The sequence below is a fragment of the Euleptes europaea genome, chromosome 4 (assembly GCF_029931775.1).
Source record: "Euleptes europaea isolate rEulEur1 chromosome 4, rEulEur1.hap1, whole genome shotgun sequence".
NCBI lineage: Eukaryota > Metazoa > Chordata > Lepidosauria > Squamata > Sphaerodactylidae > Euleptes > Euleptes europaea.
The window spans coordinates 18,672,578-18,686,810 of NC_079315.1; the positions used below are offsets into that span (position 1 = coordinate 18,672,578).

General features: G+C 44.7%; 1 protein-coding gene across 4 annotated transcripts in view; it reads left to right on the forward strand.

Annotated features, from left to right (window-relative positions):
- Nucleotides 1-6,636: 6,636 nt before the first annotated feature.
- The window catches only part of RNF38 (ring finger protein 38), a 47,281-nt gene continuing 39,684 nt past the window's right edge, over nt 6,637-14,233 (forward strand). The window contains exons 1-2 of one of the 4 annotated variants that reach the window (XM_056848681.1): nt 6,637-6,678; nt 8,955-9,019. In XM_056848681.1, the coding sequence (XP_056704659.1) occupies nt 9,008-9,019 (12 nt within the window). In that variant the 5' untranslated portion in view covers nt 6,637-6,678; nt 8,955-9,007. The remainder of the gene's footprint in view (nt 6,679-8,954; nt 9,020-14,233) is intronic. The other 3 variants (XM_056848682.1, XM_056848684.1, XM_056848680.1) reach the window with 3 other exon arrangements.

Here is a 14,233-nt window from a genome sequence, read left to right on the forward strand (position 1 = left end):
ACAGTGGAAGACTTTGGTCATTTATGCATGGGTACTTTCACATTCGCCCCCGGTCTGTCTTGTTTGTTCCTTGGAGTTATTCATGAGTTTTCTGTCCATTAGAGATTAACTCACGGCCAGCCCTCACAAATCCCGGGACTTTCCATTCCTCTGTAAACCTGATTCTTCCCTCTCCCCTGAGCTCAGCCGAGTGAAATCCCCATGTGTAAGGCAAAGCATGGGACACAGAAGCTTGGTTTCTCTCACAGACAGCATTGCAGCCAATTACAAAGCAGAGTGTCAAATGCTTCTTGCTTCCTTGGAGTTCTTTCTGAGCAGAAGAAAGGCTTTTAAAATGAGGATTGGGTCCCCCCCCCCCCCCGTTCCTTTCATATAGCTTTGTTTTTTGTTCTTAAAATGCTTTTTTATGGGTTTGGGGAAGGGGCTTTTCTCTCACAGCTGGTACATATTCCCAGCAGGAAAGTGTGGGTCCAGCAAGCAACGAACCTCAGGTAAAGCTCTCATGTATAAACAACCTTTGTCTTCCATGTTGGGTAAAGCAGGGCCAGTTCCAAGTTTTTTTTTGGGGGGGGGGGGCAAGGCACATAGTGCCAGGGCCCCCTTCTCCTCCTCTGACCACCACTTATGCCTTCCAGTTCACACACATCCCCACCTGCCTGTGTTCCTTTTTCCCCCTGCCCATTTGTGAGCCTTCCAACTGACAGCATGACCTTTCCCAGTGGTGTTGGTAGTGTGTGCAGATAGGAACAACACCACTGTGCCCGCCAGGAGTGCTACCATTCCTTCCCTGGCAGCATGTAGTTCGGGGGGGGCGCGTCTGGGGCAGTGGGCTCTGCCAGAAACCTTGGGCCCTGACAGCTGCTCCACCTCAGGGTATGGTGATGTAGTGGTGAAGAGCGGTGGCTTGGAGTGGTGGAGTCTGATTGGAGAACCGAGTTTGATTCCCACTCCTCCACATGAGCGTTGGAGGCTAATCCAGTGAACTGGGTTTGTTTCCCCATTCCTATACATGGAGCCAGCTGGGGGACCTTGGGCTATTCACACTCTCTCAGCCCCACCTACCTCACAAGAGGTCTGTTGTGGGGAGGGGGAGGGAAGGTGTAAGTCGGTTTGATTCTTCCTTAAGTGGTAGAGAAAGTCGGCATATAAAAACCAACTCTTCTTCTGGGTAAGGAGTAAGAATTTACCAGCGACTCGGGCAGGAAGAATGAGCACAAGTAAACAGCAGTTCCTACTATGGAATTACCTGTTCTTGCTCTGAGGGAAGAGCATCTTGAAGCATTGGGTGATTCCCGTCACATGCTAGGGGAGGCAGCATAATCTAACTTCGTGTCCCTTTGGTGGGAACGTCTTTCTTTTCCAGTTTTCCCTCCTGCCTTTTCTGGGGAGAGCACCGCCAAAGCGTAGCTCTGCTGTGCAACTCCATCTAGGCTCTTTTTTTAGGAGGAAAACTTCCGTCTACTATCCTTTTCTTCTTACTAATATTCTTCAATCTACAAACTCTCTCTAGACGGAGAGGTCATTTATGCATGGGTACTTGGACTCACGCTCGCCCTCAGTCTGACCTGGTTGTTCGTTGGAGTTCTGCATGAGTTTTCCGTCCATTAGAAATGACCTCTCTGCCAGCCCCCACAATGTCTGGGGCTTCGCATTCCTCTGTTAACCTGACTCTTCCCTCACCCCTGAGCTCAGCCCGGCTGAAATCTCTGTGCAGAAGGCAAAGCACTGGACACTGAAGCTCGCTTTCTCTCACAGCCAATCACAAAGCAGCTGTAAAGAGGCGGGGATTCAAATGCTTCCTGCTTCTTCAGGGCTCTCTCTGAGCAAAATAAAGGCTTTTCAAAACTGAGGCTTGGATTTCTCCCCCCCCCCCTTTCAGATTGCTCCAGTTTTTGGTTTTTGTTCTTAAAATGCTTTTTTATGCAGCAATTGGATTTGGGGAGGGTTTCTCTCACATTAAGAACTTCGAAGTAAGCCAATTACAAAGCAGCATTTAAAGGGGCCGGACTTGATTTGAGCTTGGATACTGCTGGTGCATAGATTCCCAACAGGAAACTGTGGGTCCAGCCAGCAACGAACCTCAGGCAAAACTCCCATACATAAACCACTGGAAAGTGCTTTCCTGTCCTGTTTGGGCTGATCTCACCTGGCTCTTTCAGTAATGGCTGCTTTTATCCCGCCCCCACCCCCTTTGACCCATGAACTTGCAGCACCTGGAAGGGGCTTAAATATTTTTGAATGAATTCCCTGCTTTTAAAATATACTAGGGGAAAAAATATCACTGGTGTTGTTCAGTCAAGGGGAAATCTCCCTGGGGTTGTTCATACCACTGTCACTATTCAGCAATGTCTACTCAGATCAGTTTCTGGTATTTCCCCGTCTATATTATCCGCTGCAACTTCTTCTTTCCGCCTGAACTAATATAACTGCTCGTGGTTCCTATGGTCACTGGCGGCAGCATTAGATAATGCCATCCTCTGCAACAGCTGCCAACAGAGAAACAGGCTGCTACTTGGGTATTTTTGGCTCGTTCTTTCTTTGCTCTGGTGTTGGCAGCTTATTGTGAGGTGTGCTTTAAGCATCGTGTTCCAACAGACATAAAATGTCCCTTTTTTTCTGACTATACTAAGGAGGTACTAGGGTAGTTCTGATCTACCTGCGTGTCAGGCTTCAGCTTTCTCTGCATTGTGGAAGTACAATAACAATTTTGATGTCCCATGAGGTATGAGTCTTGGTGTTTTATGTGTGTGTCTGAATAAAGTGTGTGGTTGGGAAACTGTTTGTCCTGGGGTTACCGGGTCCCTCTTCGCCACCGGCGGGAGGGTTTTGGGGTGGAGCCTGAGGAGGGTGGGGTTTGGGGAGGGACTTCAATGCCATGGAGTCCAATTGCCAAATTGGCCATTTTCTCCAGGTGAACTGGTCTCTATCGGCTGGAGATCAGTTGTAATTGCAGGTGATCTCCAACTTCCACCTGGACATTGGCAACCCTAGTTTGTTCCCAGTTTGAGGTATAAGGTCCTTTCTGTATTCTGTTCGGATTTTTGTCTAAAGTATTGTCATTATGTCAATAAAGGTACGTGTACGTATATAATCCTTGGATTGTTTTGGGAAAGGTTTCAGCAGTTTAGTGAATGGATCTCTGCTTTTTTGTCGTTTTTGAGTGTTTGGTTGTATAGTTTTTACTAGTCATATAGAACTTAATTCTGTTATCGTCGAGGGAGAGAAGCAGTAGTTTCTGTGGGAAGTTGGTGAGCCAAATCGGGCATTTGCCTTTCCCTCCTTCTGTCCTTTGTTGTTCTGCTGTCAGCCTTTTCTTACTGTACTATATGAGCTCTGTGGTGATGCTGATTTAATCGTAGGGGAAGATCCCAGCTGCAGATTTAAATTTTGGTTGAAGCCTTTTCAGTTTTAAAATAGCTGCTAGGGTTGCCAGTCTCCAGGTGGTGTCTGGAGTTCCCTTGGGGTTATGGCTAATCTCCAGACCACAGAGACCAGTTCCCCTAGGGGCAATGCAGCTTCGGAGGGCTTTGAATCATATCTTCACCATTTGCTCCCCCTCCCCAAGAACCATCCTGAAATTTCCAGGAATTTCCCAAGCCAGAGCTGGCAACCCTGTACAATTAGCCTTGATGCGGAGTCTAAAAAGCAGTCTAGTAAAGCAACTGATCTGCTCATAAAACACATAAGTAGCAGTATTTATTGGTCAATATAATGGAGGCAGTGTGATTTAGTGGTTAGTGCTGGATTAAGATTTGGGAAATCCAGGCTCAAATCCCCTCTCTGCCATGGAAGATCTGTGGCCGACCTTGGGTTACTCACACTTTCTCAGCCTAATCTACCTCACTGGATTTTTGTGAAGACTAAATGGAGAAACTATGGTCAAAAACGCATGGCCATTTTGTCCGGCGATCTCCCCACAACTGTAGCAAATTTCGCTAGGCAACACGCATTCTTGTCTCCCACATGCGGGATCAACCGACCTCCTTCTGCAACTTCTCTGGATCTTCAAAGTCCTACTTTATCCTGATTTAATTTGAAACCTTGCAGCAGCTACGGAGGTTTGCCCACTACACCACATTGGCTAGTATGAATGAGTGTGAGAACATCTGGGAAGCGTGTGCTTCCCTTGAAGAGAAGGAATGGGGTGTGATCATGAGGCTGTAATTTGCCAATTAAAACTGCTTTGCAGCACTCTTGACAATAAAAGGCTTTCTCACCCCTTTGAGGTTTACCTGATGCCCTTTAAACAGGTCTATTTCTCATCCCTGATACTCCAATTTTATGGATCACCTTCAGTGGTGATTGCTGGTGCCACTGAAGCATAATCCAGTACCAGGAAACTGTGACACAGCGTCATCTGCAGTGAGTCCTAGAAAACTCCAATTTCCTCTGTCGCTGCTAGTCAAGGACTTTGCACTAGTACAGCTATTCTGAGGATTGGGCTGTAAGCAATTTACAAGCTGACTTGGCTTCGGTCACAAACAGTTCACCTGAGGGAATTTCACAACACCCTTCCCGGCCGGATGTGCTGTGCTCAGACTACAAGCTCTGCTCGGACTTCAAATTCCTCTCAGACTACAAATTCTGCTCAGCTTTACAGCAGAAAAAAACCCAGCTGGTGCCTAAAACTGCTGTTTTTCCACCAAGGGAAGGATCCACCTGGGATGAAATGCCAAGAAAGGCGAATCCCGACTCTTTACACGTGTGACATTTCACACACACACACACCGAGGTGGGGATATTTATCAATATGTGTGGATTCCTGAATGCGTGTAGGTAGTGTGATATTCCTCTTGTAGCTATGCTATGGTTTAGACAGTTGGATTTTAAAATGTTAACAGTACTAGGAAGGATCTGGTGAGCTTTTGAGTGTGTTGAGTGTAGTCCCCCCCCCCAATATATATACTGTTGCCACTGTTGCCCTTATAAGTCAAAAGGAGGTCTAGGAAATGGGCTGGGGTAATGGATGCCAGACTCCAGGTGGGACCTGGGGATCCCCTGGATTTTCACCTCATCTCCAGAGTACAGAGATCAGTTCACTGGGAAAAAAATGGATGCGTTGGAGGATGGAGTCTATGGCATTGTACCCCACCAAGGTCCCTGTCCTCCCGAGGCTCCAGCCCCAAATCTCAGGAGTTCCCCAGCCTGAATGTGGCAACCCTATCCCCTACCCTCCACTGTCAGCCAGGTGGGGCCTGGCAACCCTAGCTGGAGTGTTTGGTGCAGAGCGCTCTTGCCTTTGGACTGCCTTGCTGCGTCAGATCAAGGGTCTATCCAGTCCCCCGTTCTGACAAACAGGAGATGAAGAAAATAGTCTTTTCCCACTTGTTTGCATGTGGAATACTGCCTCTGGACGTGGAGGTTCCATCTGCTGGATATTGACAGAGGTCAAGCCTGACAAGCAGTTCAGCCAGTTATTGGGGGGCTGGAAGTCATTTTTCCTCCAGGCCTGATTGTCCAGGGACCCTGGAGGTTTATTTTTTGGCATGGTGAGGGGTTTCTTTGGGGTGGAGACTGAGGAGGGCGGGGTTTGGGGAGGGACTTCAATGCCATAGAGTCCAGTTGTCAAAGTGGCCATTTTCTCCAGGGGAACTGATCTCTATTGGCTGGAGATCAGTTGTAATAGCAGGAGATCTCCAGCTAGTACCTGCATGGTTGGCAACCCTAGGGTTGCCAGGTCCCTCTTCGCCACCGGTGGGAGGTTTGGGGGCGGAGCCTGAGGAGGGTGGGGTTTGGAAAGGGGAGGGACTTCAACACCATAGAATCCAATTGCCAAAGCGGCCATTTTTTCCAGGTGAGCTAATCTCTTATCGGCTAGAGATCAGTCTAATAGTAGGAGATCTCCAGCCACCACCTGGAGGATGAGGAAAAAGAAACCAGCACAACTCAATATTTTAAACAATTCATTAACGACTAATAACAGTGAAAATAACAACCACAAAAAGTGCAAATATATACAATTATATACCACCTGGAGGTTGGCAACCCTAGGGGGAGGTAGTTGTGAATTTCCTGCATTGTGCAGGGGAGTTAGACTAGATGACCCTGATGGCCCCTTCCAACTCTATGATTCTATGAGTCAGAGAGGAAGTGGAAGCTGGGAAAATATAAACTAAAAAGAAAAAGGGGCAAGAGTCCAGTAGCACCTTAAAGACTAACAAAAAAGCTCCTACCCTACCAGAAAATATTTTTGTTAGTCTTTAAGGTGCTACTGGACCCTTTTCTACTACTGCAGACAGACTAACACGGCTACCCACTGGGAATTAAAAAGAAAAAGTTACCAGAGTGGAAGAGAGAGGTCCCTTCCCAACCACGTGCTGAGACGCGACGGTTAGGGGACAACGGACTTCCTTTAGCCCGGCGTGTTCAGCCTTCACCCGTTTGCGTCATCGCGTTGACGTAAGGACAGCCAACCATCTGGCCGTGCCCGCGTCACTAAGCGAAAACAAAGGAAGGCGCCTCTCGTTGGGAGGGGCCACAAGCGAGGCGGGTCATGAGGGGCAGGGAGGAGCGGGCGAGGGAGCGCGGCCGGCCAGGTAACGGCGATTGGCCGGCGGGGCAGCCAACTTGGGTGACGTCACCGCTTCCTTCCTGACGAAGTGGCGGGTGGGGACGGTTGGCGAGTGGGCGGGGCCGAGAGCATCATGGAGGGCGTCGGCGGTTGCCCCGTCAGTGGAGGTCGGCGGCGAGGGGAAGCGGCGGCGGGCGCTCACTGAGCGGGGCGGCGCGGCCGGGTCCCTTTTTCTCCCCCTCCCTTGTGATGGGCGGATGGAGTCTCGCTGACGCTCCCGGAAGCCATTGCAGGGGGGGGAGGAGGAGGCGGAGGCGGTGTGGGTAAAACCCGGGCCTGGCCCTGGTGGAACCAGCGGCCGCCCCCCCCCAAAACGGAGTGTGTCTGTCTCCCCCCCTCAGGTACTTCCGGAGCCTGTGTGGGGAGGGGAAGCCCAGGCTGAGGGGACCCGCCGCCCTCCCAACCCCGTCCCCTCCTCCCCTCGAAACCTCCCGCCCTTCCCTCGGTTCCCCTGCAGATGTTCAATTGGCTGGGGAGGGGCGCCTAGGCCAAAACCTTCCCCCCCCCGTCCTTTTTTGGGGCCCTCGCCCCTTATCTAGGGTAGGTTAATGTGGGGGGGGGGGCTCTCTGTCGTTGAGCTGACCTCTGCCTGTCTTCTCAGAATTGGCCTTTTCGCGGTTTCCTAAACAATAGGAAACGGCAATTAAAAGTACGCCCGCCCACCCCAAAGACTTAACACGAGGGCTTATTGAAAGGGATGGCAGTAAATGGGGTGTCTTTTTGTGTGTGTATCCTCTTTTTACGAAAAGAGCAAGAGTCCAGTAGCACCTTAAAGACTAACAAAAATATTTTCTGGCAGGGTAGGAGCTTTCGTGAGCCTGTGGCTTAAGTAGAGGAGAGTGAATTTAAGTAGAGGAGTGAATTTAAGTAGAGGAGAGTGAATTCAGACAAGCATTAGTATATCACAGTGGGTAGCCGTGTTAGTCTGTCTGCAGTAGTGGAAAAGAGCAAGAGTCCAGTAGCACCTTAAAGACTAACAAAAATATTTTCTGGAAAATATTTTTGTTAGTCTTTAAGGTGCTACTGGACTCTTGCTCTTTTCCACTACTGCAGACAGACTAACACGGCTACCCACTGTGGAATATACTAATGCTTGTCTGAATTCACTCTCCTCTACTTAAAGACAGATGGATTCACATTCTAGCTGTATCTGAAGAAGTGAGCCTGTGGCTCGCGAAAGCTCACACCCTGCCAGAAAATATTTTTGTTAGTCTTTAAGGTGGTACTGGACTCTTGCTCTTTTCCACTACTGCAGGCAGACTAACACGGCAACCCACTGTGAACTCTTTTTACGAGGAGCTATAGGGCTGATAACCTTGATACTGGCCTTTGTCTTCTCCTTCCACCTTGATTTTGTATTGTTGCTTACCTCCGTAACAGAAGGTGTGTAGTGAATTAGCGTTTCCTCCTCCCCGCTGCCTTGTTATGTAGCATTATCAATGTGCATAGTTTGGAATAGAAAAGACGAGTCCCCCAGTCCCATGGAGTCCAAATTTTTTGACAGGGAGGAATGAGGGCAGCCTGAACGAACTGGTTTATGCATTGGTTTAAGCTATGTTTTCACTTTGAGGGTCAAATGTAAGGGTTAAGTTTCACTTTGGGGTGATATTTAAAGGTTTAGACCATGGGTTCTCAACAAGGGGGGAATTCCCCTCCCCGGGGGGATTTTAGGGCTCCAGGGGGGGATTGGGACCACTATTCAGCAAAGTGTGATGTCCTGTAGATTATGTACAATTTGTAAAATTGTAGTTTGTTTTTAATTTAATTGTGACGGTCAATAAAGCTTATGACTATCTTGGGAAGGGGGGAGTTATATTCTGAACAATGGTGGAAGGGGGGAGTGGAGAGAAAAAGGTTGAGAACCACTGGTTTAGACATTCAGTAGCCAGCAGTTTGGGTCTTTTAAAAGGACTTAGTTGCTAAAACTAAGTGACAGGGGAATGATGTTACAAGAAAGTAATGCACAAAGGGGAGAAGGAAAATGAAGTTTCAGCCGCTGTTTAAAGTAATCTGACATAGGATATCGTTCTGAATTTAATAGTTTCCTTGGCTACTACTATATCATGCTTAAAAGATGCGTGCAAAACATTTTTGGAATATCGATGCATATGGGAATTTGTCAGCGCCGTAGAGATACCCTTGGTGAAAATGTGTGCATCATCTCGGAGTGTTCTGTGTAGCATCTTCAATTTAATTACAGGGCTGTCCTTTTTTCTTCCCTAGCTATGAGTCTTATTTTGAATGCTTTGGGTATGAATATGGAAGAAGTAACGAAAAGAGCTCTATGGTTTTGTACAACACGTACTTGTTAACTGATACTTTTTTAAGTGTCTGTTTTAGTCCCAGGTGCAAAATGCATTTATACATTGTTCTTCTGAAATAGGTGGAGTGGACAGAGAGGAAACATTGGAAGGGAGAGAAAGTATTCAGTGAAGAATGAAAAGAAAGGTTGGTGTGGGGAGTGTAAGAAAACTGTATGACAGTGTCTACAAGGAATATGGAAAAGATATACAATTTCTTTAATTGCATACTTATCAGTTTTCCTGAAGACACATTACATACATATATAAAAAGTAGGTCATGTTACAAAAGCAAAGCCTCGTTAGTTTAAGTGACATTTCATGTAGGTCAAATCTGTACTGCATGTTGGGAAACGCTAAATAGAAGCAAAACCCTGTAGTTGTGTATGTTTGCTTATGTTCTGCCATTCATTATTCAAACAATAGCAGTGATGTGGATTGAATAGATTTTATAATTTCAATATATGATACATTCTATCTCATTCTGGAAATTTTATTTGAATCTCTCTTTATTCTGCTTTTCCTTTAGAGAGCCCTGGAACACATTTGTGTAGGAAAATAAGTGTCACTTTTCTTGTGTGGATATAGTTCTACCCAAGAAGCAGCAACCAACCATCAGCACCACATACTTAAGATTTGTGGACAGTCTCCCATCCAGTCACTAGCCGGTCTGGAGCTGCTTACTTATAAGGCAACATCTGGCCACCTTCCAATTTTATATCCTGGTCCACTCTGAGAGAATTGGTGTAATTGCTGCCTTTCTGCTTAAAAAAAAAGAGCATGTGGGCACACCTGGCCCCAGAAAATAATTTTAAATGAATGGTAGTAACATACCGTTAGTGAAAGTACATTCTGAACCCGTAAACATAAAGAGAGGTTTACTGGGAAGAGAGGATGTATAAGACACACGATTTTAGATACCCAAATCATACTTTAAATGCTAACGCCTATCCTTAACAAAAGGCACATAATTAAGAATGTATTGCCAGCCTTACTTGTTGGTGGCTTTCTGTACCCAGGAAATCTATTTTATTCATTTTTATTATGGCAAGAAGGTGTTTCAGTGTATGTAAAACTGAATTCTGAATAATAATGTTCGGTTGGATCTGTCCAAGTACACACAACTTGTTAACAGCATGACTTGGATATTTTCCTTGGACTTGAACACTGGTGATATTAATGCAGAAAGATAAAACCAATAGGCCATACCATAAGACATGAATCAGAAAAGCATTCCTAGTGCTACATTTCTGACACTTATAAGAAAGTGAAAATTTTCTAGAGAACTGTCTGTCTGATGTCTATTATGCTGTTTTTCATCATATGAGTATTTTATCAGAAATCTGAAACTGGCCTAAGGAATTGATTTAAAAGAGATCTTGTGTTTTTTAATAGGTTTCCTGAACAAGCATGCATACTGATTGATTGTTATAACAATCAAATCATATTGGCTTGCAACTAAATAGTTACCTTTGCGTGATAAAGAAAGATTCTCCAAAATAGCATTTCTCCATGAAGTGAAATTAAGAGCATAATCCTGCCCAATTTAAGCATGTTTAACTTTCATTGGTTTCTCTGAGTGAGTCAAGCATGGGCCTAGCACGCTGTTTGGATTGATAGCTTTATAATTTGCCAGTATAACGTACAACCACATGTGACATATGTAAGTGTCAGATAGTTTCCCCATTGCTACGCTTGACAATGAAAAGTAGTAGGCTTGGTAGAGGGTTGCACATTAGTTTCAAAAGTTTAATATGCGCTTTCTCCGAATGGCAGACAGCACTTTAATTCAAGCTGTTTTTAAAGAGAAACTTGCTTGATAAACTGCTTGATTTATCTTTTTATCTGTTTTGAAAGTAGATGTTTAAATGATATTTAAAACTTTTTTCCTCCTTCGGTTTTGTAAGTGAATGTATCTGCATCCTCCAGTGTACTCTAAGAGAATTCAAGCAAGGAACTTGGAAGACTTTTTTAAAGCTTTGTATATTGTTATTGTTTTCCCAACACAGGGTAATATTTCTAAAAGAACAGCTTAAAAAGGAGGATCTGTACCGTTGTTTTTAACAAATGATACAGTTACATTAAGAGTAATTCTAGTGTTATTCCGAAAATTTTAGAATGCCATTGCCTTCTAACAAATCATCGAAACTTAGAATCCCAGAATATAATACTGTGGTTTTCCCTCTAATATTATAAACCTGGTGTACCTGAAATGATGGTAAATCATTTATTTACAAATTGTGTATGCTGCTTTTCTGCCCAGTTGTGGCCACCTATTGAAATGAGGCTGTGGGCTGTACTTTGCCAGCTAGAGTGTGTTGCCTTCACTGTAAAATGAATACTTTATAGCAGGGATTGGCAAATCTTAGGTGCCTAATATTTTCATCAGTAATTTATTGTAAATGTCAAATGAGACACTGTCAAGGCCTACATTAAAGGGTTTACATGTTAAGGTGTTAATGATGTGATACCCCAAGTTAGGCCTTAACAAATTTTCTTCAGCTTTATAGGCTTCCCCAAAAATTTAGGAACCATTCTTGCTCTTCAGCCGCAGAGTTTTATCTTTTAATTACTATACTTTCTAGTTGTTGCTGCTTCAAAACCTAATCCTAAACTTTTCAGTTTCTTGTCATTTTTGTAAAACTATAGCAAAAGTGTTGAGGCATATGAATAAATATGGAGTAACCCTGGTTATCACTGCAAGAAAAAGCTAACCTCTATCCCTCACCTAAATAACCTCTATCCTTCACATAAATGTACTTCTAATGAGAATCACAAAGAAGCATTTACAATACATGACTGCTGAAAATACTAGGCACTGCAATGAAATTTCTAGGCATCTGGGATTTGTCAAGCCCTGCCTTAAGTGGTTTAAGAAATGGAGACTACAGTTGAACCCAAGTGGAGTTACTCAAATACAATGTAATTGTCAATCTTGTTCAATGAAAGATCAAATATGTTTTATATTTAAGAGGGTGTGAAGTTGAACCCCCAGTGTATATACACTTGGAGTTTAGAATAAGCAATGATAGGTCTATTTTATGTGGGGTTGGATATTTGGCCAAAACTGGTTTTTGTTAAGCATCAATTTTACTTGAAACAATGAAAAAAAAACCTCATCCAAAGGTGTGATATTTAGGCTAATTATAAACAGTCTAATTAAGTCATTGTAAAACATTACCATTTTTAAAAAGTTGTGATGAATTATAAAATGTAACAGTTATGGAACATTTCACTGAACAGTAACAGATCAGCCTACAAAGCTTTAAAAAAAATTAATGTACATAAACTGGTAAAAATCACCCTTCTGTTAAGCGTTGTGACCCAACAAAGAAAGCTGCAGGTAAATCATGAGTGTGCAAAAACATATGTCCTAGACGAGTGGTTCTCAACCTTTTGTATCTTACAACCCACCATTCACTCTATCAAAGTCCCACCGTGACCAAAAAAAAAAGCTCACTTTTTAAAGAAGGATATTTAAATGTTTACAGGGCTTCTGTTGTTCTATATATATAATAAGTTTTAGGGAAATAAAAAAATCACATGAGCATGGTAGATAATCCCTGACAAGCAGGGTTAGCAAGATGTGGCACATCAAAGACACTTGCTGGTGGGCCCCCCAGGAGCATGTGTGGTTGTAGAGGGGCAGCCCATTCCTGAGCCTTCGGAGGCTTGGGACGGCGTGGCCACAGCGCTGCCACGGCACCTCCAGAGCCGTTTCCCGGCCACCAAAAGGCTTTGAAAAGCCTTTTGAAGACTGTTTAATTTTTTTAAATGGGGCATTTTGCCCCATTGAGAACACTGAGGCTGTGCCAGCAAAAAGCACCAGGAGACTGGTGTCCGGGTCTCCCTGCTGGCGTTCATGTCACCCTGGATGGCATAAGTAGCACGGGCGCCGGCAGCCGTGCTACTTATGCCGGCGCAGCCCCTTCCTGGGGCTTTTGTCCTTTCAGGCCAGTAATGGGCTGTCAGAATAGGAAAGGTGCTGGCTGCACATTTCTCTTTATAACTCTGCAACCAAAAGAGATAGAGACTGGCTTTAAAAAAAAAACCAGCAAGCAAGCTGGGAATTAGTACATTGTCGCAATAGACCATTATAATGGTAACACAATAGCAATGTAGCTATTACCAATATTTCATAAAGTGAGACAAATCAAGACAAGTGTTTAAGACTTAAGTTTATTCCAGGGGAAGCTTTCATGAGCCAGATCTCACTCATCAGGTGCATACGGTGTGGAAATTTTTTTTTTACAGGAATTTTTATAGCTAACATTTGGTGGTGGGAGGCAGGGAGAAGAGGAATTGTATTAGAGAGTGATCAGTTGTAAAATATTCAGACGTGAGTCCCCATTTAAGGGGCTTTAACAGATATGTCTGTTGCATCTCCAATCTCTATCGTTTGTTATGTTTAAGCCTCTCATGGAGTACAGCTTAAGCCTGATAAAGTAGGACAAATGCCATCTAATCAAGGAAGATACAGTGTGAAGCATTAAAAAAAATTAACATCTGTTCAGCATTGTGTATGTGTGTAAAGTGCCGTCAAGTCGCAGCTGACTTATGGCGACCCCTTTTGGGGGTTTTCATGGCAAGAGACTAACAGAGGTGGTTTGCCAGTGCCTTCCTCTGCACAGCAACCCTGGTATTCCTTGGTGGTCTCCCATCCAAATACAAACCAGGGCTGACCCTGCTTAGCTTCTGAGATCTGACGAGATCAGGCTAGCCTGGGCCATCCATAATAACATGGTGAGTGTGAGTCCTGAAAAAAGCCCCCCAGTGGCAAGGTGGAGTGTCTGCTGTGGAGGGCTAAGGCAAGTAAGGTGTGCCAGAAAATTCTGGCAGATTGCCGCTGGGAATTGCCACTGGGAATGCCTCTGTGTTTCACACTGCCACTGGGAATGCCTCAATGTTTCCAGCAGCAAGAAGAGTTACACAATGAGTAGTCTCTTTGTGGAAGTGGGCATTGAAAAGTTTTTTTTAATCGCCCTATCATTGTAATTGGTATTGGAAGGGGGGCACCTAATACTACATGTTACAGTCACCCCTAGTTATCATCTGTCATCTCTCAGAGGTCACTGAGTTCCGTGGTCTGCTAACAGGTCATTTAAATAGGGTACCGTTTTGTGAGAGAGTATATCGATGTGGTTCTGGCCAAATACACTCTTCAGCATTCCTTGTTTAGCTGTGACCCCAATGAAGCTACAGACAGACAGACAGACAGATAAAACCTTTTATCTGGGAATTTGTCTGTGAATTGGATAGTTTGAGGGTTCTTTTAGCAGGGGTGGATTTTAATACTGCATTGGCAGTTGCCAAGTTCTCCCCCCCTCCCCCAGTCAATTAAGATTTAAAAATGCAAATTTCT